The sequence below is a fragment of the Vombatus ursinus genome, unplaced genomic scaffold (assembly GCF_900497805.2).
Source record: "Vombatus ursinus unplaced genomic scaffold, bare-nosed wombat genome assembly UNPS02014778.1, whole genome shotgun sequence".
NCBI lineage: Eukaryota > Metazoa > Chordata > Mammalia > Diprotodontia > Vombatidae > Vombatus > Vombatus ursinus.
The window spans coordinates 17,476,176-17,503,482 of record NW_020954556.1 but is presented as its reverse complement, the minus strand read 5'-3'; the positions used below and the strand labels follow the sequence as shown (position 1 = coordinate 17,503,482).

The window sequence follows — 27,307 nt, the reverse complement described above, 5'->3', positions numbered from 1 at the left end:
TGAAGGTCAAATAATTACTGTTTTATATTGGGACAACACATTTATTATTATTTCAACCAAAGAGACAAAACTGCAGTTTTAAATCAAAGGCACAACAACTAAAACACAGAAAATACTGGCGGCTCTCAGACGCCTTACTTCTAAATTAAATAAACAAGTACACAATTTTGTTCCCTCCCCCAATTCAGGCCCACAAGCTTTCCTACCCCTCAAATCTACACTTCCCAATGTCTTAAAGCATCTACAACTTGGGGCTTGGACTTGTGAAGGTGGTTCAAATGTAACATTTCATTAACCAACAAAATGCTTGTGAGGTCTTGCAAAGGGCATCAGAGCAGGTACCTCAAAGTGCAGGCATATCTGTACCTTTTCTAAACATGTTACAGGCCGAGCTAACTCTCTTAACACTATCTTTCTGCTTGGACTCAGGAAGCAGGCTTAATAAATGCAAAAGGCATACAAGTTGTATTTCAGTGCAAATCTTCTGCTGGTAATCAGAAAAAGTTCCAGCTATTAAAAAAAAAATCCTTCTTTTTTACTCCACCCTCCCACCTCCCCTTTTTCCCCACAAAAACAAAATTAAATAGCACAAAAAAAGGACGGGGAAAAACAAGGAGAGACTTTGGAGTTTAAGAAATCCACTAGCCCTAATTCCCATATTTTTAAAATTCAATAAAGAATCATTTTTAAAAAGATCCTAAAAGTAATCTAGTTTTATTCAGGCTGCTGATCAATTTTAAAGTCTGAGCATAGGCTCTCTCTGAATTTGTACTTTAGAGTATATGGAATGGTTTGAGGCAGCTAAATGTATAATCAGGCTGAAGGTACATACATATGGTAAGGATTGCAGGCAAGCAAGAAAGCCCATGGTGGTTGTCTATCACTGATTAAGCTAGGTAGCCCTTAAAATTGCGAAGTATCTACGGCATTTGGGACCGCTCTAATCACCTTGTGCCAGTTGCTGTATTTTAGTTTTATGCATCTTATGAATGGTCCAAATTCAATGAACAGATTAGCCAAAGAGGCGCAAAATATGAAGGCCTTACAATGTTCAAAAGAAAAAGATTAAGGGGAAAATGAACAGATTTTAGTGAGCAGATATCTACATACAAAGTTTCTAGAACATCTATAAAAGCATGTTGTAAGAATTTCTTCTCCATTACATTAGTTTATATAAAAATGAATAAATAGTATTTATAGATTTAATGTGTTTATGTACATATACATGTGCTCTGTTAAGCTTAAATAAAAATGCTGCAAGGTGGGGGACCAAGCTGGGGAGAAACCATGGCCAAATGGGGGAAAAAAAAATCAGCTTTCTAAATTAGCAACCCCAAAGCCTCCATAAACAAGTTTCTGGGAGTGTCTAAAAATAATTCAACAAGGTGAGGAACTGTAGTAACATTGTACTATCCCCTTGTGTTTACTTGCAACATAGAAAGTAGCAATGTGAACTTTTCCTTTCATTAATGACAAAGCTAGCTCAGCTAGCTCTACAGCTCAATTATTGCTGAAGGTTAAATAGGAAAATAGATTGGAACTGGACCAAATGTTGCTTATTTTTTTTAAGAGGCATAATCATTTTTGTGCTAATGGGAAATGGAGATCATCTTGTTCATCTCTGAGGTAGAAAAAAAAATTATCCCAGAGACAAGTAGTATTAAACTTTGAGGAAAAATAAATGTGTGTCTTGGGACAGCACTATTCAGCAATAATATGGTGCAATCCCCAGAACATGAGATGGGGATAGATTGTACCATTTAGTTGGTGAGAAAAACATTCAAGAAACTTGATGAGTTGTGTAACCCCGAAGACATGTTGTCCAGTCGAGGTGCCTGGTTTAAAGCAAGAGATATTGCCCAAGGCTACATACGGGTCTGGAGAAATTCATGTGCAGTGTTTGAGGGGTAAGTTTTCAGAGGATTAGGGATTTTTTTCCTAGCATTCCCAGGAAAACCTGGGGTGAGGCACACAGTTAAGCGCTCTTAAATGCTCTTTTCAAAGCTTACTTCATAGTTCTGAGATTAGGATCTCAACTTGAAAAGTTTGGTTCCTTCAGGTTTTTTGAACAGAAGTCACAATCGAACAATTTTGCTAGACAAGATACATAAACATAGCAAACAGAAAAATTTAAGATAGGTTGAGAAGACTAAATGATGACAATAAGTAAAAGGGGAAATTACTGATACTTGGGAGTTGGCTCTAAGTCTAAATATTCTTGGATGTTTCAAAATTTGGTTGGAATGTACAGTCTCACAGAGATGAATTTTTATGGACAGAAAGAGAAGCTAGTGGATGCAATCAGATGTGTGCTCCAGAGAGTAGCTTTGTAAACCCACGACCCTATGCACTTTTTTCTGAAAACTTAGGCAAAGCTGATTTGGGTAAAGGTGGTGGAACATCGAAATTTACGTGCAAGGGAATTGTGGGAAGGTCCAATACACTACCTAATAAGATCCAAGAGGGAAAACCATAAGGAAGGTAGCCACTGCTAGAGCCGTCTCTTATAGACCGAGACAAGTCTTGCGATTGTCCTGCAGCTTTATTCTCTTAATGCTTGAGCTGGAGTAGCCCTCGTCACTGCAGAGGCTCTGCATGCTCCCCCTCTCGTCCGAGTCACTCACGCTGCTGCTGCTCCAGTCCAGATCGCCTGTGAGATAGTCTGTGCTTTCAACGTCAACATCAATTTCTTCTATAGAGAAGAGCAAAAGGGAGAGTTAAGGGCATTCACAGTCACAACAGAGCAGACATCTCGGGTCCCATCTCCAATGAATGCAAAAACGGTTTTCCCTCCCTGAATGTATCTGGGGAATTGAAGGGAAAAAGACTGTTTCCTGAAATAATCCATTTTAGCCACTGCTTAAGTTCTTCAGGTGAGTGGCAGTTCTCCATTTCAATTTAGGCTGCATCACGCCAATGAGGTAACATGGTTATTAGAGAAAAGAGTCTTGGATTTGGAGTCAAAGGAGCTTTGTTTGCATTTTGGCTCTGACACTTTCTAGCTGTGAGAACAGAGGTAGGTTACTGACTATCCTGAGCCTCAGTTTTCTCATCTGTAAGTTAGGGGTGATCCTTGCACTTGCACTACCTACCTTACAGAGTTGTGAAGGTAAGCAATTTATAAACATCAAGAGTACTAGGTAAATTCAGTACTTCTTTGTGGAGCATAGAGAAAAGAAAATATGGCTGTGGAGGAGCAAAGGGAAGACATTTCACAAAACAACCCCAGTCACTGCGGAGAGGGTCTCACCTCTGTCTGAGTCAGAGCGTTCTGAGCAGACTGTTGATCCTATGCTGTCCATTCTTATTCTCTCGATGCCCAACTTCTCCAGCTGCCTTTTCAGGTGCCGCTGTTCTCGCTGTAACTGGTCTATTTGGTGTACTGCTTTTCTGTCACAGTCTTCAAGCTTCTGCAGGTTAAAGGAGTTTTCAGAGGAATCCTTAGATTAGGTTTAACCTCATAATTAAAACTGCCTTGAATCTGTGTCTCATTCCTGAAATACACTCCTGTCCCCAGAAGGCTTTTTGGTGTCTTGACTTTCTTGCTTATCTCAGAAAGGAAGTTCACTGGGGAGCCACTGTTATTGTCCTCCAATGTCTATGACATCAGTACTCATTTCCTTAGAGGGATCCCAGCTTTAGATCATGAAGGAATCCTAGACTCCTTCTAGTTCATTTTTAAATGAGGAAACAGAGGCCCAGAAAGGTTAAGTGCCTTTTCTGAGGTCACGTGGGCAATGAGTAGGAAAGGCAGGCCTTGAAGCCAGGTCCTGTGGCTCCACTTCCTGGGCTCTTTCCACTGCACCACCTGACCCCTGAAGAATGTGGTCTGGTACCCCAGCATCCTAGCTTTGGAGTCAAGAATGCTCTGAGGTCTGTCTTATGTGTCTAGGGAGACACACTGAACTTGAAGCTTCACAACATTTGAACAGCTTTGAAGAAGCTATAGGTTAAAGGGTCTTGAGAAATATACCTTAATTTAAAGTCATTTTTACTCAACCTATCTCCTTCAGTTACAGAAGTACTTTTTTTGTGTCACGTTAAGTATCAAATTAACTTCTTTTAAAGCCCATAATAACAGTTCTTTTTAAACCATTATTTTAATCACCTGGCGTAAGAGCTCAGACATCATTTACATTTCCAGGGAGTGCTCATTTTAACACCTCCCTTCCCAATCCTGCCATGTTTCCTGCCATCAGAACACTATCCTTTACAGCAGGAGTATCAAACTCAAATAAAAACAGGGGCCACTAAATCGTACTAAGGACTTCTATGGGCAGCATACGGAGTTAAAAAACCACAGATTTATATATTTCTTATTTCATTAATATATCAAAGAATTAAAATCAGATTGGTACTACATTTTAATGTAGATTGAGCTTCACTTGGGGACACTGGGAGCCACATGTTAGACACCTCTGCTGTAGAGCGGAAAGTTTTAAATGATGGCATCTTTTCCCAGAATTATCTTAAGAGACTTATCAACCAGTGTTTCTCCTACTGAGGAAGTAAATATAAAAGTACTTTAAGCAGGAATCTTGATGACTGGGATATGGAATAAAATGAATATAATATTAACTCTTCATATAAACTATTTGTTATCAAGCAGTCCAGACCTTCATAACCAAGAAAAGTTCTTACTGGACAGTTAGAAATTCAAGGGAAGAAGCCAAATGTACACTCACCTTTATGTGTAACTTTGCTTTTGTTAATAAACTTAAAGTAGTGTGACGATTCGACTCAGGTCCAAGCGGTACGAGCCCCTTCAGCTTCTCAAGGCACAAGCGAAGATGGGCACGTCTGCAATGCAAAAAGTCACATTTTCACTTCAGAATACAATTGCAGGCAGGACAATCCAGCAAAAATAAACAGTAATAAAATAGGACAAGATAGATTTGAAAGATATCATTGGAAGAGATCTTGACAAAATCAATTTTCTTTTCCTATCAGATGACTGAATAAAAAACCAATGAGTATTTGGAGCTTTGTATATGGGGTAAGACCCCTTTTATACTACTGGTAATTTTTTGGTGATGGTGGGTGCTACCATTTGCTTCTATAGGCTTTACTAGATCATGTTTCTCTTGTTTGGAGTTATGTTTCTGGGAACATTTTATCCAAAGTACATATAAATCCATACAATTATGAGACATTCTGTGGCTAAGATCCTACTCAATTTGTCTTTGACATACTTTTAAACAGACACTGATAGGTCTCCTACTAGGACTAGAAAGAAGTACTTTATTGTAATTAATCAATTAAGTAACAGGTATTTATTAAATTTCTGTTATGTGCCAGGCACTAGGTGCAAATAATGAAGCAATCGCTGTATGCAACAAACATTATAATGGGGAAAACAAGAAGGACATATATGAATACATACAGCATAAATACAAATATATACAAAGTAGTTAAATACAAGGTGATCTGATAAAGAGGCAGTAGCAGTTGGAGAAATTAGAAAGAAATGGTTTCATGCAGAAAATGGTACTCGAGTTGCATCTTAAAGGAAGAAAGGGATTTTATGAGGTAGAGGTAAGAAAGAAACATATTTCAGGAATATGAGACAGCCAGTGAAAAGGCATGGTGATGGGAGAAGGAGTGTTGTGTATGAGGAACAAAGAAAAGGCAGGTTTGGCTGATCTCAGAATATAAGATGGGATGTAACATACACTGAGGCTGGAAAGAGAAGTTGGGGGCAGATGGTGAAAAGATTTCGAATCTAAACTGAGGGGTTTATGTTTTATTGTAGAGATAATAGTAAACTACCAGAAACGACATGGGGTGAGAGATCCTGAGGAGGCCAGGATATTACTGAGGTTACACACGTGGGAAAGTAGAAGGATGGTAGTGCCCTCAACAGAAAGAGGGGATGGATATGGAGATGGATATGTAGTTCTAGGAGTCATCTGCATAGAGAGAAAAGTTAAATTCATGGGAGCTGATGTTACCAATAGAGAATGTAGAGAGAGAAGAGACCCAGGACAAAACCTTGGGGAACATCCAGTTAAAGCCACAATGTGGTTGGAGAGCCAGCAAAAGAGATCGAGAGAGGTCAGGAAGGTAGGAGACAAACCAGGAGAGAGTAGTGTAACAGAAATCCAGAGAGGACAGAGTATTCAGGAGAAGAAGGTGGTAAATACTGTCAAATGCAGAATATAGGTTGAGAAGGATTAGGAATAAGAAAAGACAAACAGATTTGGCAATTAAGAGATCATTAGAAACTTTGGAAAGAGGAGTTTCAGTCGAGTGATAACTTGGAGGCCAGACTGCAAGGGGTTGAGAAACAAACATAAGGAGTATAGACAACTTTTTCAAGCTGTTTGACTGTGAAGGGGAGGAGATACATTGTCTGATAGCTTAAGAGAATGATAGAGTCCAGTGAATTTTTTTTATTTGTGTTATTATTATTTTCTTTTAAGAATAGAGTAGACTTGGATGTGTATACAGTAGGAAAGGAACTAGTTGATAGAAAGAGGTTGAAGATTTGAGAGGGAAGATGATACACTATGCTAGAAAAGGATGGGATCAAGTATACATGTAGAGGGGTTGGCCTTGGCAAAAAGGGTCACTTTTTTTTGGTCGGATACTGGGGAAAGGAAAAGAGAGTAGGAAATGTTGTCATGGGATTTTGAGATAAAGAGAATGTGAGAAGCTTCTGTGGGAGAAGAGGTTCTCCTTGAATTGTCCCAATTTTCTCAATAAAGTAACAAGCAAGCTCCTCAGCTGAGGAGATGTAGAGGGTGGGAAGGAAGGCTTAAAGAGAGAAGAGAAGCTTTGGAATAGCTCCTGTGGGAAGAGAGACAGGGAATCAATTAGGGAGAAATAAAACGCCTGCCTTGATGCAAGGAGGGCCCAGTTGAGGTTGGATAACATGAATTTGTAATATATCCAGTCAGCTGAGGTTTGGCAAGAGAAAAGTACTGACAGGTAAATGTCCCTTTACAGATAGGAGACAGTCGAATATAGGTACTTTCCAAGCCACTGGGCTTAACCGAATAAATCAGGGAAGTGTGCAGAAAAAGTTGGGTAAAGATAGAAAATAATATATGTCTTAAAAAGTTCTAGGTAAGAAGAATTTACTAACATATGGTGTGTGGTTCACAAGTAAGTATCCATGAGGTTTCTCTGAAATAACTGATACCTTGGTTTGGACTTAATTATGCCAAAATTTAAGAATCAGCCCAGTATAGTTTCTGTGGATATAAGGAAAAACCCTACCACAATTTACTTTTTCTTTAGGGCATAACTGAATTATACTTCCTCTATAAGGCCTTTTCAGACCGCTCTAACACAAACTGATTTCTTCTTCCCCTGAACTCACACCTTTATTATTGATAATACTCATTTTGTTGAAACAGAAAATCTATGATCTGTTGTAGCCTTAGTTTCTCAAGTCTATGCTTCCCCAATTAAAGAAAAAACTTTTTGAAGGCAAGGACAGTATCATAAATGTCCTTCTGTCACAATACTAGTCACCATTTTGTGCAAAGCTGATATGTAAATATCTGTTGATTGATTTGAGGGGATGAAGGACAGTCATAGAGTCAAAAGGATTAAGCTTCTTTTCTGCAGCTCCAGATGACAGAACTGGAACTTATGGCTGGAAGTTAAAAGAAGGCATTTTGGTTCAACATAAGGTGGAATTAAGAATATAAGCTTATCCAAAAATGGAATAGGGCTGTCTCTTGTGACATTATGGGTCCCTTCACTGGAAGTGTTAAAGTAGAGCATACATAACCCCCTTATCAGGATTATATAGAGATTTCAGTATAGGATAGGATGGACTTAATGACCTCTTACTTACTTACTTAATAACCTTCCAACTTTAAACACTATGCTACTGTGGTAGTACATGCAATAATTCCCTTGAGTTTCAGAATTTCAGATTCCCTGCAGCCTATAAGTAAAGTAATTTAACCATGGACAAAGTCAAATACATTGACACTTGGTTTCTCCTTTTGGATTTCCTCCTCTTGACAGTCTTGTTTAGTGGTCTTGTGTTAAGGAGAGAAGGCATTATAAAAGGTCTACCAGAAAGAGAACAAATCTTTAGAGAAGGGCCAACTGATCAGCATGCATGATCCTCACATAGGAGGTCAGTTCTTACACCTCCTCATGACTTGAGGATGTTCACCTACTGTGGATCAAATAAGCATCGTACTAGGCAGGTACTAGGTAACAGTATCTGAACAAAGAGGTCATCATCCATCTTTTCCTTTGATTTGACCCTACTCAAAAGCAGGGAATGGGAGTGTGTACTATCAGCAAAACAGTCACTCTAGAACATCTATAACCTTTCCTTATCACCAGGTTTTCTTAGTAGAGAATGACATGAAACAGGTCTTAAAAAGGAGTTAGTTATAAATGTAGAAATGTGATTTCACAACTACTTTGGAGTTGAGAGTACTGACTGTATAAAAAGCACCACCCCTTCATAAGGCTTCCAATCTCCCGGAAAATATTTAGATTTGGAATGATTGACCTATCTGCAAGTGAGGAATCAGATTATCAGTTTACCTCACCTCATTACCACACAAAAAATTAAAAACAGAGAAAACAGCTGTTAGCAGGTGAAAAACATTTTTACTTTGTAAGGGAATATTTTGGATGAAATTCAGAAAAATAGATTATTTTATTGAAGACACCATGTGAGATTATAGTTACTTATTCCTTCACACACATACATTTCTACTTAATACATATCTTATCAGCCAATTTCCAAATTAACAACAGAAATCAAGGTTGACCAAAACGAGCATCAAAACCATTTTAAATTTGATGGGGGGGGGGACTGGCATTTGCAAAGACTACATAACTCATAGCACTATCATATTAGTCTTTCCTTGGTATATTTAGGTTATCTGAATATTTAAATTATTTTGATGGTAGTGGGCAGATAAACATTCTTCTATTTTTAATCATTTCTAGAACTCTAAGGCTCATAAACCAACCAAGACAGCTGTTATTATTTAATAATAGGTGTGGTAAAAGTATTTAATAAAAGTATTTAATTTTTAATTTAATTTAATTTAATTTAAAAGTATTTGGTAAAAGTATTTAATAATGGGTTTGGTAAAAGTATCTCAAGCTTGTCAAAGAACAAAACAAGATTAAGTCTCTCTGCCTCTGTCGTTCTGTCTTTCTCTTTCTAGAAGTTCAAGTCAAGGGTACAAGTGGTAATTCTTCACAAACTGGCTTTGCATTTATGAAAATGTGACTGCAGTCCCTGGGGGGAATGTAAGATTTTTAGCTCCATGATATTTTATAGACATCTGTAGCAAAGTTCCTTTACCTGCTGACAATTTAGAAAGGGCAGTTTAATTATTCTAAATATACCTTTGGCCTATAATAGTTTTCATGGACCAATCTACCTTTGACCTGAACTGTAATTAGCAATTAGAAGAAACAAACACAACCCAATGATGGCCAATTTTTTTTGATCCAGTCCTTTATTTCAACAGTATAGAGAACTCCCAGTGTGGAAACTCCTTTGACTGATGAGTAGTTTAGATCCTTGGATCAAGGATTTAGAGCTAAAAGGGAATCTCAGAGGAGGCCGTCTACTCTAACCCCTTCGTATTACAGATGATAAAACTGAGGCCAGGGAAGCCATTAAATGACTTTCTCAAGGTCATAAAAGTATTAATACCACGGGCAGAATTTGAATCTAGGTCTCCTCTGACTGCAGGGACAGTGTTCACTGAATTATGATGACTCCCTTAAAACTGAAGCTTTTGTCTTGACAGTGTGTGTGTGTGTGTGTGTGTGTGTGTGTGTGTGTATGTGCATGTGCGCGCGGGTGTGCATGTGCGTGTTTTCTGTGGGAAACATGGAGGCAACTAGAGGAGTGTCAAAATTGAGTTGGTTTCTCTATTCACATTTTCTAGATCTGTGTGACAGGTATAACACTACAGTATGGGCAGATTATTGAGTATGGAATTCTTTCAACCTTGTTTCTGTTTGCAGAAGGGTGATTACTGCTAGGGAAATGAAGATAATTAAAGCAATTTAATATTTCTTTTTAAGTCAGTTGGGAACTGAACTGCATTTTACTAGGCAGATGAGAACTGCAGGCTGTTACTCTATAAAGGAGATTGAAGTCTTCTGGAATTAAAAGATTTAAGAGAATGTCTGACCCATTTCCAGGGAAGCACAAATCTTGTTTATGCCAACAGAACTTTTTTTAATCTTAAAAAAATTCACATGAAGTTAATATGTGCAAGAGGAAAGATTCCTTCATGGTCAATGATATGAAGAAAGAACAATTAGAAGGGAAATTAAACTACTCAGGTAAAGGCTCAAATACACTCTAACATCCACTCTTGTGTTCTAGGGAGCAAGATTTGAAACTCAAGTGCAGAAGAATGCTTTGTTAGATACAGTTCTGGTGGATGTTAGAGGCAGAAGGAAAGTTAGGTATCATCTATCCTTCTACCCCACACATAAATTTCCTCTACAAGATCTTCAACAAGTCTAGTTCCTGCTTTAATATTTCCAGAAATGAGGCACTTATTACTCATAAAGCTATCCCATTCCATTTCTGGATACCTCAACTTGTTAGCAGGTACTTCTAATTCATATTGAGCCAAAATCTACCTCCCTGTATCTTCCACTCATTGTTCCCAGTTCTTTCCTCTGGAGCTGCAAAAGCTCTTCACATGGCAGCCATTCAAATATTTGACATTAGCCATCATGTCCCCAGTAAATCTCTTCTCCAGGAGCACCATCCCTGGTTCCTTCAACTATCCTTCATATGGCATAGTCTCTAGTTCCTCAGTTTTGAATGACAGGATCACAAATTAAGAGACAGAAGGGACTTTAGAGATCATCTAGTTCAACCTCTTTACAGATGAGGAAACTGAGGCTCAGAAAGGTTAAATGACTTTGCCAAGGTCATATGAGTACTAAAGTACAAAGCCAGGATTTGAACCTGAATCCTCTGACTCCAAATCGAGAGTTTATCCCACTATACCATACTACTCTCTTCATCAAGATTACCTCATTCTATCTATGCTCAGTTCTTGAATGTGTCCTTCATGATGTGGTATCCAGAATTAGAAACAATATTCTAAATGTAATTTAACCTGTACAGTAAGTACATTGTGACCATTACTTCCCTTGATCTGGACATTAGACTTCTAATAATGCAGCCTTAGATCACATCTTTATCTTGGTAGGTTGAACAGTGTTGGTTCATGTTAGGATTTCAGTGAACTAAAACCCATAGACCTATTAACACCAAGTCAAAGAACAGAATTTCCATTGATACCCCTCATTTTTCAGACCTGACAAAGGACATTGTTTATATTTCTCTTATGTACCCATGTTACATTTTGCATTGTAGTTTATTACATATGTGTCCTATCTCTCTATTAGACTGTTAGCTCTATGAGGGCAGAGACCATGACTTACTTATCTTTGTAGTTCCCCGGCACCTAGCACAGTGTTATATAAAATGTTTACTATATATATATATAATAAAATGTTTGTGAAACTGAATTTAGGTTAACTATAGCCTCTTAAAGGATACATTTGCAGGCAAAAACATGAAAGAAATGAAATACAGTGCTATTCTAGGGAAGAAAATGTAGACAGAATCAAAGATCAATTAAACTTAACAAATGTTGTTATTAAATGCTTATTATGTAGAATGTCTCTACTAAGGCCCTACTCTAATGTCCCACAATGAAGTGAGGGTGACCATGGATTCTTGAAAGCTAAGCCAGTGAAATCTATGTTTTGGCAGGTCTTATCGGACTAGAAAATCTTTAAGTACAAGCTTAGTGACGGATGGTTTGTTTCTTGTTTGAGGATCTGACCACCTAAGGTGATGACTTCTTCAGCCATAGTAACTCAGAGTGAAAGGAAGTGAAAGTAAAAGGAAGCAATCTGCATCAGTAGAGAGAGTACCTATATAAAGGAAATCATAGGTTCCTTAAGTACTGAAACAAGTGATGGGCACTAGAGCCCATAAAGAAGAAAAATCACCATAGTTCCTGTCCTCAGAGTTCATAGTCTAGGAGGGGATATAACATATATACAAATGACTATAATGCAAAGTAAAATGTGGAAGGTGCCCAGGAGAGGTAAATGAGAGAAATGGGAGAACTGGACAGGAGGGATTACCTAGCTAGAAGTTCTCCCTCCCTTCTCCCCTGTAATATTCACTTATTGGGATAAAGGGTGTGGCTGTGGGTGAGAGACAGGTAGCTTCATATCTTTATATCTTCCTTTCTGAAATGAACAACTGGGATTCTACAAGACCTACAATGCATTTGTATCCATTAGTTTTACCAGAGGAGAATTTTACTAGAGCAGATTGGTCTAAGAAGGCTGGTAAAAATTCAAATCTCAAATGTAATTTTAAAGTACTCATTACAGTATAAATGCTATATTATGATATAACTAGTAAAAATTTAAATTAGTAATTAGGCCCAAACTTGCTATACCAATGCCTCCTGTACACCCAGGCACACTAAGTCAAATGGGACAACCGGCATGGAATTTAAAGACTTTTTGAAAAGACATTTTTCTAAAAAGAGAACAGAAGAAAAAAGAACTCCCATACTATATAACTGCACTGCACGTTTTCCATGATTCATGCCAGCCACAAAGAAAACTGTCTACCATACGAGGCATTCCTCTTAACCAAGCTTCATACTATAGGTAGGCAGGAGGGCAGAGCAAACTACCAACTGATAACTTTGAATCTGGCACTCCTTATTTAAGTCTTCAGACTCACTCACACTATGATTATGCTGTCTCCTCAAGCTGACAAATTTGGAAGCTTGCGAATGGGTAAGTCGAAGGGGCTAAATCACAGATAGGCCATGAATGCCATTAACTGAGGGTACTACATCTAGCCAGTGAATTTAGAAAATATATGGAGTTATATTTTTCATTTCTACCACTCCCCAAAGTATTTCTTGGCTTCACCAAATTGCTGATTGTCAGAGGAGTCTCATAGGATTGTCAAGTCAGGTCTTATTCTGTTTTTGATAGATATCAGGAGGTGCAATCTTGGCAAAACAATTATTCATACTCTCCATGGTTTAAGAATCAAGAGTGGGTAATCTGGTGGGTATAAGTAGACTGTAGTATAATTTCAGTGGTGGTCTATGCCCATTAAATGTGATATAAGGGCCATCCTTTAGGAAATGTATTATTGGAAAAGTAGGTGAATCGGTAATGTGAAAAGAGATGAACAGGCCAAGCGTCATGCTGGATCCACAAAAGACAAAAAGGAGCTCAAGTATATTGGTTGTGTCTCCTACAGAGGATCTACTGGAGAACACAGACAAAAAATATACAAGACCGAGAGGCATAGATAGGTTACATTATAGACTGATAGAGAGAACCCACATGGATAAGATCATAGTTTCATTGAGGTAGCATTTAAATCAAATATCCCCTTTTATCTGATTCTTGCAGTTATGGGTGAGGCATGGAAAGTAGTTACAGGATTAAGGCATAGCATAACAGTTGCTATATATATAAGTAGTAAAACAGGCAAGTTGGTTGAGGGCTTGAAACACACAGCCTTCTGTCACCTCCAAGTCATTACATGTTACCTGGATTGGCTGCTTCATTCCTGTCAACCAAAACAGGTCTCTTCCCTGGCTCCCATTTCAAAAACTTTAAGATACCACCTCCATAAAACTCTAGTTTGTCCCAGTCAAGGCACACTACTCACCTCCTCAAATATGAAATATTTCAATGTATTACTCTGTATGGCCATACAGCTCTCCATTAGATATTTTTTACATACTTTTCCCTTGTGTTCATATTGTATGCCTAGACATGTGCGTGTATATCTGTATACACATACATATATATTTACATACATTTTTATTTATTCCTATCTATCTCATTTTCTCCATCGGACTAGGTTCTTCAATGATAAAAGCCAAGGTTTTCTGTTTCCTTTTTAACTCTTTCATGGCCTAATAAGTATTCTGCATATCATAGGCACTAAAGTAATATGGTTGACCAATGGAATATGATCTATTATCTTTGAGAATTTTTCACCCTGTAATTAGAGTGTTCCTGAAAATTACCTTTTTTTTTTAATGAAGAACCCAATACCTAATAAGAGTAAAGCTAGGTCCAATATTGGAATAATGGGTGCCAGAGGGAAAAATGCTACTTTACTTATATGGGGAATTAATCTTACTAACTCAACTCAAAATTTTCCTGATTTTATATTTCTGGCTCATTACAATGTTAACTCTCATGGCTAATTACACAAATTTGTAAGTATGGTATGATATTTGGTGATTAGATAGGAAGAGACTAAAAATAATAAAGTGAGTATAAGAATGTGTGGCCTTTGTCAATATTCCCTTGTTCTGTTCCTCCAGGTCAAATGAGAGAAAAGTAGGGGTAGAGTTGCATGTACTGAAGATAAAAGTTATCATATTAATAGTTCTGCAGTTTCTCACAGAAATATTAACGTCCTCAAAAGATACTGATGATCTCCAAAGTCCACATTATGATCAATAAACAAAGGATCCAGTTTTAGCCTTGATAAATGTAGGTGTATTTAAATGAGAGGGAGCCAGACACATAGACATGCTAGGGAGAAAGAGAAGACAGAAGGAAAGAAAAAGGCTCTAAACTTATTCTTCAAAAGCAGCTGCAAGTGGATTACGATCATCCTCTTGTTTCTCTGGAAGGTTTTTAAAGTTTCTTACTAATCTAGAACTAACTTCTTCTGGAGTCAGAATTTACCCAGAGGAGGGTTATGACATATCATATATGATGGAGGTATGCCTTAACTAACCACAACAAAAAAAGTACGTCCTTTATAATTGGTATTTGATGATTCTCTCTTTATCCTAGTACTCTACTTTAGTTTGGAAAAGTGCTCTAACTGTTGATTTCTAAGCTAAGCAATGACTTTTGACTAGGAATGTGAGAACTGAAAGTGCTATTACACAGTGGTCTTAAGGATAATCCCATATTCAGTTTCTCCTCCAAGCTTTACTAAAACATAGGCCATCAAAGACATAAATTAGCAGTAACATATTTTTGGAATTTAGACATTGAACAATACCCACTTTGATTTTTTTCTCATCCCTTTTAAACACAGATCAGACCTGGATTATCACATCCTTCCAAGTACAGCAACAACCAAGCTAGTTACAGCAATGTTCCAACAAGTGATCCATGTGATTTCCATTTACCACATTTTACAGCAAGATCTGATGGTGGTCAAGGTGTGGAATAGTGGAAACATGGTGTAATGCCATATATGAGGCCCAGTGGGGGGTAGGGAAGAAGGGAGAAGACATCCATTCTTCTGGAAATAAGATCTGCAGTCATTTACCAGACTGAAAATCAGGGAAACCACTATCAGAACCTGCAATTAATTAGGGTAGCCTTGGAGTAGATCTGACCAAGGATTTGTATCCTGCACCAAAGGCTAGCCAACACTGAAAGCAGAAATGTTTGAGAGTAATGAAAATGGCTGTTCGGATCACAGCTTACCAAGTTCTTTCCCTAAACTATGCAATAAATCATTAAACAATAGGATCAGAAGGCTCTGGCAGAGATGATATAGTCTGGTTGCCTAATTCCAGGTAGATTTACATAAATAAACTATCTAAGAAGGATACTTCTAGAATCTTCTTTTAGTGTCCTTTTAACTGTTTGAAATGGACTCTAATTTGAATGCCCACTTACGATTGGAATTTCAATTAAAAAAACATAAAACAAAAAACAACACACCAACTCTTGTAAAAGGCTTCTCTTGTATTTCCTTACGAGTTAAAGGATCACAGAATTTAGAGATGAATCTTACACATTATCTAATCTAGTCCTTTCATGCTAAAGATGAGGAAACTGAGCCCAGAGGAAAAAAGTGGCTCGCTCAGAGTCGGACAGGCAGTGCGTGCACTGCAGGTCTTTAAAACAGTTTTTGACTCTACATCCTATCACCTATTCAGAGTCAATCAATGTGATCTAAAATGGAGATGTTCAGTGCAGCATCTCCATGGGTGGATTTTCTGATTAAATAAAACACTAATTGATTATAGAATTTCCATGATGCTTTATAGATTTCAGTTTTTTAGGAATCTAAGTGCAACTGTGCTCTACAGTATGAAAAAGAAATAAATGCCATCTGCTACAAGCCATTTACCCAAATTATTATGTTCCTTAATAAGACAAAGACACTTCATTCTTTTAGTGACTCCTGAAAATACAAATGGCTAAATTCCCCAGATTTTACGAAGCCTAGATGGTATTAATAGGATTCAACTACCAGGTGCAGGGAGATTCCATTAATAGGTTTTCACCTAATTTTTCAGCATGGTCAAATTTCAATTACCCACCTTAATGGGGGAGAGAGAATAGCATAAAAAAGTAAAATCTAAACATTTGAACCAATGGTTCTAACCTTTCTTCCCGGGCCAGTGCTGTCAAAATTTTGCTTAGCCAAATTAGCCATGTTGATTTTCTACTTTTCTGGTGCTATTCACATTCTAGGAGTGGGAGCAGTGCAAGATTATCCTTCAGACAGCAATCATGAAGCAGAGGAATGGAAATAGCATTATGGTGAAATATAAAGAATCCTGAATTGATATTCAAAAGACTTGGGTTCTAATTCCCACCCTCTTATTACTACCTGTATGACACTGGGCGAGTTGTGACTTCTCTGGGCTTTAGTTTGCTCATTTGCAAAATGAAGGGGCTGAACTAGATGATCCCTTAGGCCCTTTCAGTTCTAAATCTTAATGGTTAGGCTTGTTTTGCTTGTCAAAAGGCAGATTTTAGTGCCATATAAAATAAGTGTTTAACAATTACAGATGTCCAGAAATGGAATGGACTGCTTTGGGAGGTGATGAATTCCCCTGTCACTGGATGTCTTCAATGGAGTTTTGACCATTGTCATTTGGAAGCACTTAGAACTAGCTAGCACAACTACAGTTTCAGTCCTAGTTTCTTAGACAATAATTAGTTATTATGTGGCATCTACAGCACACTATAGAGCAAAAAGGAAAAGATTTGCAGTGAGTTAAGAGTTTTCTATCTGAAATTGTGAAAATGCATGAAAACCCCAAAAGAAATCAAATTTCCCCAGCATGAAGTAATAGTTATAGGTCATAACAAAGCTAAGAGAATAGGAGAGGAAAATACAAAGATGAACATGCTGAGAATGACAAGACACAAAAGATTTTTTTTCTTCTTGCCTTGGAAATCAGGACATATTTGAGTTTCTGGTTAACTATATATCCCTAAAGAGAAAAGTTTCAAGACTCATACAAAGCAGATTAAAGCTAGAGACTTTGATCACTGGTGAACTATAGTGATAGAGGTAACACAATATAGTAGAAAGAGCACAATATTGGAGTCCATGTTTTGCTATTTATTACCTGTGTGACCTTGGGCAAAACATTTAACCACACTGAGGTCCAGTTTCCTAATCTGTAAAATGAAGGTGTTTGAATCAATGATCTCCAGAGGTTCTTTCCATCTTGAAATCTATGATCCTAAGCCATATATGTAAAACTGAATAACAGAAGATAGAAAGAGGGAGCCAGTACAGTATAGTGCAAAGAATCATAGTTCTCTGGAAGTCTGAGTCTCAGAAGAACTAGGTTCTAGTCTTACATCACTACTTATTAGCTATACTTAGTCCAAGTTTTCTCATCTTTAAAGTTAGGATAATTATAGCTCTTTTCATCTCACAAGATTGAAGATCAAATTAGATAAGGCATGTGAAAGCACTCTGTAAACTGTAAAAAGCTATAACATTAAACTAATATATTAGAGAAGTTCATGTGCAATGAGTTTCAAACACCCTCATCTCTCAAGACATATGCCCTATTAAAACCTATAAATTCCATCTTAGCTTGAGAGAACCTTCCTATTCCCAAATCTTTCCTCTATAGCGAGTCAAAGATTCTGATCCCCGTATAGACATAGTATTCTAGAACCATTTATTTTTAATCACCTACTACATGCAAGGCATGGGAGATACAAAGATAAAAAACAAAACAAAACCCCAAACTATTGGATTGTATGAGTACAGTATTGTTCTGTGTGAGTAGCCACACAGAAAATACTAATGAAAATAAATAGATTATGATCATTAGATTCAGAGTGGAAGGATCTTAAGAGTTATCTAGTCAAACTCTTTTGTTTTACAGATGAAGACACAGAGACCCAGAAATATCTAGTGACTTGCCCCACATCATAGAGGTGTAGGTAGCAGAACCGGTGTCTGAAATGAGGTTTCCAAAACCAGGACTTTTTCCATTAAAATGGCTCCTTTTCTTACGGTCATTTGAAACTGGATACATGTTCACACATCTAGAGTGATATTAGCACAGTCCATCCTAAAGGCAGAGGATATAGCCTATATATATATATATATATATATATATATATATATATACACACACATACACACACACATACAGACATACACACATATATACATATATATACACATGTATATATATTTATATATATATATATACACACACATACATCCTCTCAAATCTTGTTGGAAGTAGAGGGAGTAAGAGAGTACAATTAATTGTTAAACAATTAATAAAATTTTCATCCAGACCCACTATATTTTTTAAGTCACACATAAAACACCCACAACTCACCTATTCTTTTCCATTTCATTGTGTGTTGATCTGAAAAGAGAGGGAAAAAAGACAGTAAGATTATTCTTGCCTAGAATGGCCATAAAAATATTACCATGTCTACCATTACAACCAGTCTACCAACTGCCAGAGCTAAAAGGGATGTTGACAGACAACCAGTCCGTATTCATTGTCACTCGAGGAATGACCAATTAGACTATTTGATGGGCTAGAAGAATGTATGCATCTAGATATTACTATGCTATAAGAAATGAGAAAGGGGATGGATTCAGAGAAACCTAAGAAGACCTGTATGAACTGATACATTGTAAAAACAAACATTTTGAAAGACTTAAGAACTCTGATAAATGTAATAGTCAACCATTTTTCTGAAGGACCAATGATAAGGAATGCTACCCACCTCCTGACAGACATGATGGCCTAAATATGCAGACTGAGACATGGACACACATTTTTAGACATGGACAACATGGAAACTTGTTTTGCTTGATTATACATATTTGTTGCAAGGGTTTTGCTTTTCTTTTCTCTTTTTTTCCAGTAGGGGGGCAGGGTTGGAGGGAAAAAAATTGAAAAATAGTTTAACAAATGTATGCAATCAGAATATTGTCCTAAGTAAAAGTAACAGAGTTATGAAGTGCTTATTTTCCTTTTGGGAAAGTAACCAATTAAAAGAAAAGGTCAAAGTGTACTTGAAGTACTCTAATGGTGTCACTCCTATGCACAAAAATCTTCAATGACTCTTTACTGCCCACACAGGAAAGTTCAAAGTCCTTTGCTTATTTTTCAAGGACCTCCACAATTTGGAACTATCCCACTTTTCTAGAATTATTTCATATTATTTTCCTCATTCCATTTTCTAGCTAAACTAGACTACTCTCTGTCTCTTGAACTCATCTTGAGATTTTCCAGCATCCTTTCTTTGTTCATGATTTTACTTAGGCCTAGAATGTTATCTTTACACCTGCTGACTTCCTACTCATTCTTTAAAACCAAATTCAAAAGCCAGCTCCTCCAAAAAGCCTTTCTTGATTCCCCCATCAATAATGACTTACCCCCTCAGACTTCAAATAGCATTTTCCTTGTTACCAATAATGTACTTATGTAATACTGCATATTAAATTTATCTGTATGTGTATCTTACTTCCCTTTTAGACTGTAAGTCCAATAAGGGTAAATTGCATGTCTATGTTAAGCTTTGTATTTTCCCCTAGGAGAGGAGTTTTATTGAAATGTGCATTAAATTCACAAAGAGAAATAACCCCACACCATATGTGAATTTAGGGTGGTATCAGTAGTAGTAACATCCACCTATTTCCCCTAGGGTGAATGTAATACAGCAGTCATCATTAGATCAGATGCCTTTTTGCTGGTTTGGATTACATAACAAAATCTCAAGTTGTTTTACTTATATCAAAAACAAGTTGTCTTACTTTGACTAAATGATATAGTTTGGAATGAATAAAACAAACTTCATAGCAATCTTACTACTAGTAACATCACCCATATTCTAAGTTCCTGATGAAGAACGGCAACATAACACCTTTTAGTAAGGAGTTGAAAAAACGCAATTTTAGAAAGATTATCAACTTGCTCAACCAGTGATGAGGGTTAGTGTTATACCATATTTCCAGTTTTGCTACCAGTATGTCCCATAACCTATGAAAGGAAGCATGTTACTGCTTCACTATGCTGTCCTTGTCCTCTCCATGAGATATGGCTAATACTACTACTTGACACATGAATTAAAACCTTCAGGATAATTAGCTTTGATATCTATAAATCTTTTTGATGGTAAACAAATCATCCTAAAACATAAAAACTTGATTTCCTTTTTCTTTTCTTTCTCATTAAAACTTCATATCCCAGAGACCTTTGGGAGACAAGTTTTAAAGCTTGGTTTGAAATTTCCTATTTCATAGGCCACCCCAGAAACATCCTAGAACAGAACAAGCCAGTAACTAATATGAATCCATACAAGTGCGGATCCATGAGTTAGCAGTTGTAAAAGGGCTTTCAGAACTTCGGGTGAAAGTTAGAGTGGATATAAAGTCCTAATATTAGTGTTCTTATAGTTGATCTTTAATAAAAAAGCATTATATGGAAAAGGTTTCTACAAATGCTATTAGAAGTCAACAGTCTCCTAAATACGTTTAGTCTGGGATAGGAAGAGCTTCACCAGCCATCTGGCCCATCAGTTTTCAGATTAGGAAAGTGAAGTCAGAGAGGTAAGGCGACCTGCTCAAGGTCACAGAGGTGGTAAGTAGGAAAGATGAGCTGAAGCCCAGGTCTTGATACCAAGTCCAGTACTTCCCCACTGTACCTGGAAGCTGTAATTTCAGAGAACTTTAAAGAATCACAAAATAGGAATTGAATCTGACTATGATGTAGACTTTTACAAGATAGCATCATGATAGACAATGAAGTAGTGGGCAGAAGTGAACCTCAGCCTAAGGTCTCGGAGTTGAGCACTTACATGAACAAGTCACAGAAGATTAATCGTAGAGGACTAGAGACCACCCTCAAGAAGTTCATTCATAGTAGTTACTGGCTTATTCTGTTCTAGGATGTTTTGGGGGTGACCTATGATATAGGAAATTTCAAACCAAGCTTTAAAACTCATCTCCCAAGGGTCTCTGGGATATGAAGTTTTAATGACAAAGAAAAGAAAAAGGAAATCAAGATTTTATGTTTTAGGATGATTTGTTTACCATCAAAAAGATTTGTAGATATCAAAACTAATTATCCTGAAGGTTTTAATTCATTCAGTTTGTCATACATAGCCTTCTTTATTCCATTGTTAAATAATGATCCAGAATTTTATTTCCTAAACCAGCTAGCTGGATGGCCATAGTTTATAAAAATGTTGATGAAGACCTTTTGTTTAAGGCCACATGGCATTTTAATTTTAACAAAGATAAAATTTTACATCTTTTTAGATTATATTTTTGACTGTACATATGACTGTGACATGGCTACAACTGGGTAAGGTCCTCCTGTCTTGGTCAAAGGAACTATGCTTAATAGAGGATGGACAGGAAAAAAAGGATAGAATCAAGAGAGGGCAAAGGTAGAGAGTGGCTGGGTGTGTACATGCTTTTCTGGTCATAGCAAGAAGTAAACCCTAATTAAAAAGCAACTATACAGAATGTATGCATGCTAAATGTAAATTTCTTATTTATTTTAACAGTCAAAAATGTAAATTACAGTTTGGATATCAAAGTTAAATTTTTTGCTAGAAAGTATATGTCTTTTTAGGCTCTAAACTTACACAGAGTTGAAAAACCACAAAAGTCTTGACTATTTACTCAAGAATGTTGCTAATACTATAAATTTTAAACCCCCAAGAGGGACAATTTTCCTAATCTCTAGCATATTTCATTCAGTCATTCAACAAACACTTATTAAATGTTTATATAAATGTACTGTGATAAAGGGAGACATGAAGATAAAGACAGTGTCCCTATTCTTAAGGCTACAATCTAGAAAGAAAAGAAATAACAAGTACACAAATAAAAAAAATTTTGAACATAAATGTATAAAAGGACTTATAAGCTAAATTGTAGTCACTAATCATAACTGAGATATTCTTTATTTAAAGAATTAAGATTCCCAAAACAGAACTCAAAGTGACTACTTCTGAGCTCCTTCCTTCTATATTTGTTTCTATGCAAACAACTTACTAATATCTTATGTCAGCTGAAGAAATATATGCCCTTTTCCAATATTCAATTTGATTATTGAAAAGTCTTGATAAATGTCAAATTTCTCCATTTAAAAAAAGATAACATTGAAAAGAACAGCAAAGAATTATAGTCCTATTACTCAAGTTTTAACCATATCAGACACTTGGGAATACTCCTCAGTTACAGAAATACTTCCCCTTTCCAAATAGTCAGTTGTTTTTACTACCAGCTTGAAATAAAGCTCATTAGCAGTCTTTCAACTACTTATCCACTAATATTCCAAAAGCTGCCTCACTTTAGCAAAGCATGTTCCAAAAAGGCTGTGGTCTTCAATTTGAAACAAGGAACTGATTAAAAAACATTAATAGGGAAAAACAATCACTACAAGCACTATTCATTACCCTTCATTCCAAAAATCTAAAGGCAGATACTGCCATTTCCAAATAGGACCAACCAATAATTCTTAGTATTCTATTTGAATAGCTTTCAATGATCCAATCTTTACAATCGTGCTTATTGACTTAGGGCAAGGAACTTCCTTCTCTGAGCCTCAGTTTCCTCATCTATAAAATAAAGGATTGTTCCAAATGATCCTTAAGATTTCTTTCTAGTTCTAAATCCTATGATCCTGTTATCTAAACATTACAGATAGAATTAAACTCAATTTAACAACTTCTTATTAAATACTATCCGCAAGGTGCTAGGGTATGCTTGGTTAACCCCTGCATTTTCAATCCCAAGAAGGTCTGACATGAAATTAAAAATTATTCCTGATAAATGAATAGCTACTTTTTCATTACATGTACCAGGAAAAAGGAACCCAGAAATAACAAAGATAAAAATCAGTGAACATGGAACAGAAACAGCCATTCCATGGCCATGTAATACAGTAGTAATTTCACCCTATCACCTCATAACAAAAGCAATATTATAACCCTAACAAGGACTTGTGCGCAATACCTATTCAAATTAAGGGGTCAAACTACATTCCCTAGTGAAAAGTGTCACTGGTTAGGTAGGGCAATTACAGACACAGGTGACTAAGAAAATGACCACATTTAAAATAAGACAACTGGCTCATGCAATTGTTTGGTGATATCTTCACATTTAATTATATTCTCTTAAAAATCCTTGAACATGTCTATGCTTTCAGATAGCACGAATTTATTTAAGACTCCTGCAAACCTCATGTCTCCAACTCACAAAACTGAGGATACCATATTTACTATGGAGAAAAGAATAAACCTACTGAGAGAAATAATAGTTAATAATAATGGTTGCAAAAAAATCTTTTCCACTTATGAACTTAGCATGAATCTGGACCCATATTATTTATTTTCATTCTTATTCACTCCATAAAAAACAGCCCTTTATGGAATCATAATATGGGTAAGTGCTATCTTTAAGGATAATATGTATAACATAACACATGGGTTGTTTTGAAAATCAGGGATGAACAAAAGCAAAAGCAATGAATGTGCATTTTCCTGAACAGATATAATTTGAAAACAAATATTCCTCCTAAACATAAAAACTTGGTTAAATTTATAGCATAGCAAAACAAAACAAAACACCCCAAAACAAATACCAAATAAATGGCTCATGGCTTTAATTCATTTCAACAAGCATTTACTACCTTCTATGTGCTAAGCACTGTGCTTGGTATTGGGGATACAAAAACAACAACCAAATAGTCTCTGTCCTCTGAGACTTACATTCTATTGGCCTAATTTCTTTTATAGTGTAAAAAATAATAATACTAACTTATACTCACAATGATTCCAGATAACAAAGTGCTTTCCCATAAATCTTTTAATTTAATTCATACCACTATGGTTAGGTATCCCAGTTTTATAGATGAAGAAATGAGGCTTAGAGAGGTGAAGGAGGTTATTTGACTTATAATCAAAGCTACCTGACATTGGATAATTGGCAGAGGTGGTATTTTAACCTGTCTTCTAAGTCCTAGGTTCTGGTAAGAACACACCTTTCTTTGCCACACCTGCCTCTTCATTTTGCATAAGCACCTTTCTCAAAGAGCCATACATATTACATATACACTAGCAGCTCTAAATTTCATGTAATGCCAAAGTGAGGGAAAGAAAAATGCCAAGTAAATACCAAATTTACTTTTAACATGTCTTCCTGAACCAAAAGTATAGCGCATGTGTGTGTCTCATACATCTTGTAGTTCCACTTGCAACAAAATGGGGGTAAACTAGGGCTAGGAAGGCAGCAAGCTACAAAGTGATTGTTAGCTTCCTAGCCTTTAGTGGCTTGCACTGTGCCATAGGGACTGTCCAAATAGAGCTACTCTAAGGAGTTATTCACTGGGAAAAAAAAAAAAAAAACCCAAACCTCAAACAAAGGTAGCTAGAAAATCACATGAATCTCTAAACCAGTGACAGAAATGTCAATGTTTTTAATTTACTATCTTGGAAGACATAGTTCAACGGCTCCATAAAAATAGCATTTCAGAAACTGCCCATTCAACTTTACACACAGCAGGCTGAATCTAATTTGGATAAATTGACTTTCCAAGGAAATTCTTACCAATCAAGAATTACTGACAACTTCTGATCCCTAGCTACACTGAAAGACTGAACCATTTTAATAATTTCTCCCCGCCCCTCAAAACAAAACATATGCCAAGGTTTCAATTACTAAACCTCCCATCTATAGCTGTTAGTAGGAAGAAACAGTAAATAAATCAGCAACCCCAAAAGAGAACCAGCCCATTTAATCTAAATGCCAAATGAGAAATTCTATGACTTCCTATGCCAAATTGAATAATTTAATCTGTTTAGGGAAAAAAAAAATCCTTCACAATGAAAACAAACCAAAGGAAAGACACTGTCCAGCATTTCCAATTACAGGGAAGTTGCTCTGAATTTGCAGCTTTTGAAAGCATAGTATTGTCACTGCTGGTGCTTTCCCCCTCATTTCTTTTGCACTCTTCCCCAACCCCCTTCCCACAGGGAGGTAAAACAAAACAAATAAATCTCCCTCCCCCAAAACCACCTGGAGAAATCTAAATTCTCTTTTCCTCTTCCTCAACAAAAGAAATGCTTTCTCCACAGGCTGGAGGTTGTGCTGCACATTACTGTATCATTGATATGTACAGAATATATTTACAGGGTTGTGATCACAACAGGCAATTGTGTTCCGCAGTATAAGTGTACAGAGAAGGGAGATAATGGACTAAAGAAGAGATATATTTTTCAAATCACCTGCTGCTGCTGCTATTCTTGGATTTGCTCCTCCGTTTTAAGGCATCTCTGTCCTTGTTATTGTATGGTAACATGGAGGCATAACCATGTTCAGCTTCTAGAAAATCAGAGGATTCAGTCAGTAAATGATCCTAGATCGTTCAACCTCTCTTCCTCTACTTCCCCCATCCAGGACACGTCCCCACACTTGGGACAACCTCCTTCTATTATTATTTTTTAAAGGGATATGTTAAGACAAACAAATGAAAGTGGTATTCAGAGAACAATGAAAAAAAAAAAAACAAAAACCTCAACACATTTAAAAAAAAAAAAACATGCTCCGAGTTTTAGGCAGGTGGAAAGGAGGATTCCAGATCCTCATTGTTGAAAAAGAACAAAACACACCACCGAAGCTCAAAAAGCCAGATGTTTCTTATACTAAATACCCAGCAGGTTGGTGGTGTTTTAAATAGGAAAACACATACACATACACACACACATGCACACACACATGCACACACACGCGCGCGCACACACACACGAAAGATTCAGACGAACAGGATTCAGAGGAGTGGAGAATGGAGGGGGGGCGGGGTAGAATGGACCTTCGGGCTGTAAGCGTGGGGAGAACGTTAGGGTGAAGTAGGAGCGAGTCCCATTCGTGAGTGGGTGGTTAGCTCCGTGGGGGAGGGCATGTGGGTAGGGAACTTGGCTGAGGTAAATCTAGGGGTGTCTCTACATTTTAGTGAGAGCTACAGGTCTGCTTGCCTCCCCAGGAGGAGGAAGGAGATGCAGCGCGCACCAAGCTACCCAGTGTCAGCTCCCTCTCCTCCTTCCCTTCCATTCCATTCATTGCCTCGTGGTGGGAGAGGGGGCCGCTGTAGGATGGGGACGCCCCCACCCCACCCCCACCCCTGGCCCCGAGTTGAGGTGGGGAGGTTGGGGCGCTCGCGGTGTTGCCCTCCGCTAACAACCCTCGGAGCGATCAGGGCTCCCCGCCCCCACCAGGGCTTTGCACAAGGTCCCTCCAGCCAGTCCTCCCTTCCCCGTGTGTTTCCCCTTTAGGCCCCGGGGCACCCCTCCCCGACCCCGGCTTCGGGCCCTCAGGGCTCCGCCCCTGTGCCTGCCCCCTCCTCCCCGTGGCTGCTCCCTCAGTCCGTCTGTCCCCCGTACCCCGTGGTTGACTGCCCCCTCAGTCCGCCTGCTTTCCCTCCCCAGTGGTTGCTCTCTCAGGCCCCTGTCCACCCCCCACCTCAGGCCCCCTGCGGGAGTCCTCCCTGCCCCCGTGCACCTCGCTCTCGCCGCTCCAGGTAATCGGCTGCCTCCAGCAGCAACTGGATGTTCATCCGAACCGCCGCCGCCGCCACCGCCATTCTGCATCCACCGGGGGCCAGAGCCGCGGGACCAAACCCCAGCGCCCGCGGCCTCGCTGCCCGTCCGCTGGACAGACGAAGAGATGGACACCCCAGTACACACACACCACGCCGGGGACCACGATCCCTGGGAGTCGGCCAAGGGGCGACAGAGACACCGACACTATGACAGGACCCGGAGCAAAGGCACTGCCACCTACACTGCCGAGTGTTTATCTCCGACTCACCCCCTAGCCACCCCCCCCAAGCTCCTTCACTTGACAGACCCGCCTTGGAGGCCGCCCTCATTGGACACGAGGTTAGACGCCCCGCCCCTTCCCTTGCCCTATTGGGGAAGGGCACCGGGGTGCCGCCCCGCGGGCTCCGCTCCTCGCTCTGGTTGGGTGAGCTTGACAAGGCCCCAGCCCCACCCCCCC

The 27,307-nt window shown here is 38.0% G+C and overlaps 1 protein-coding gene across 1 annotated transcript; it reads right to left on the bottom strand.

The window, feature by feature from the left end:
• On the bottom strand, positions 1 to 27,106 carry MXD1 (MAX dimerization protein 1). Its single transcript, XM_027865161.1, has 6 exons — positions 26,810 to 27,106; positions 25,540 to 25,636; positions 18,624 to 18,653; positions 4,686 to 4,800; positions 3,251 to 3,410; positions 1 to 2,692 (listed from the first exon to the last, which is right to left on the bottom strand). The coding sequence occupies exons 1-6, from the start codon at positions 26,889 to 26,891 to the stop codon at positions 2,505 to 2,507; spliced, it is 672 nt and encodes a 223-aa protein (XP_027720962.1). The 5' UTR covers positions 26,892 to 27,106; the 3' UTR covers positions 1 to 2,504.
• Positions 27,107 to 27,307: the final 201 nt, after the last annotated feature.

Bases quoted from the DNA above. Each gene is read 5' to 3' on its own strand.
- MXD1 (XM_027865161.1), bottom strand. From the start codon at position 26,891: ATGGCGGTGGCGGCGGCGGCGGTTCGGATGAACATCCAGTTGCTGCTG. The intron at 3,411-4,685 runs GTGAGTGTACAT...TTTAACCTGCAG, and splicing joins AAGCAAAGTTACACATAAAG to AAGCTTGAAGACTGTGACAG. The intron at 2,693-3,250 runs GTGAGACCCTCT...TCTTCTCTATAG, and splicing joins ACGCTCTGACTCAGACAGAG to AAGAAATTGATGTTGACGTT.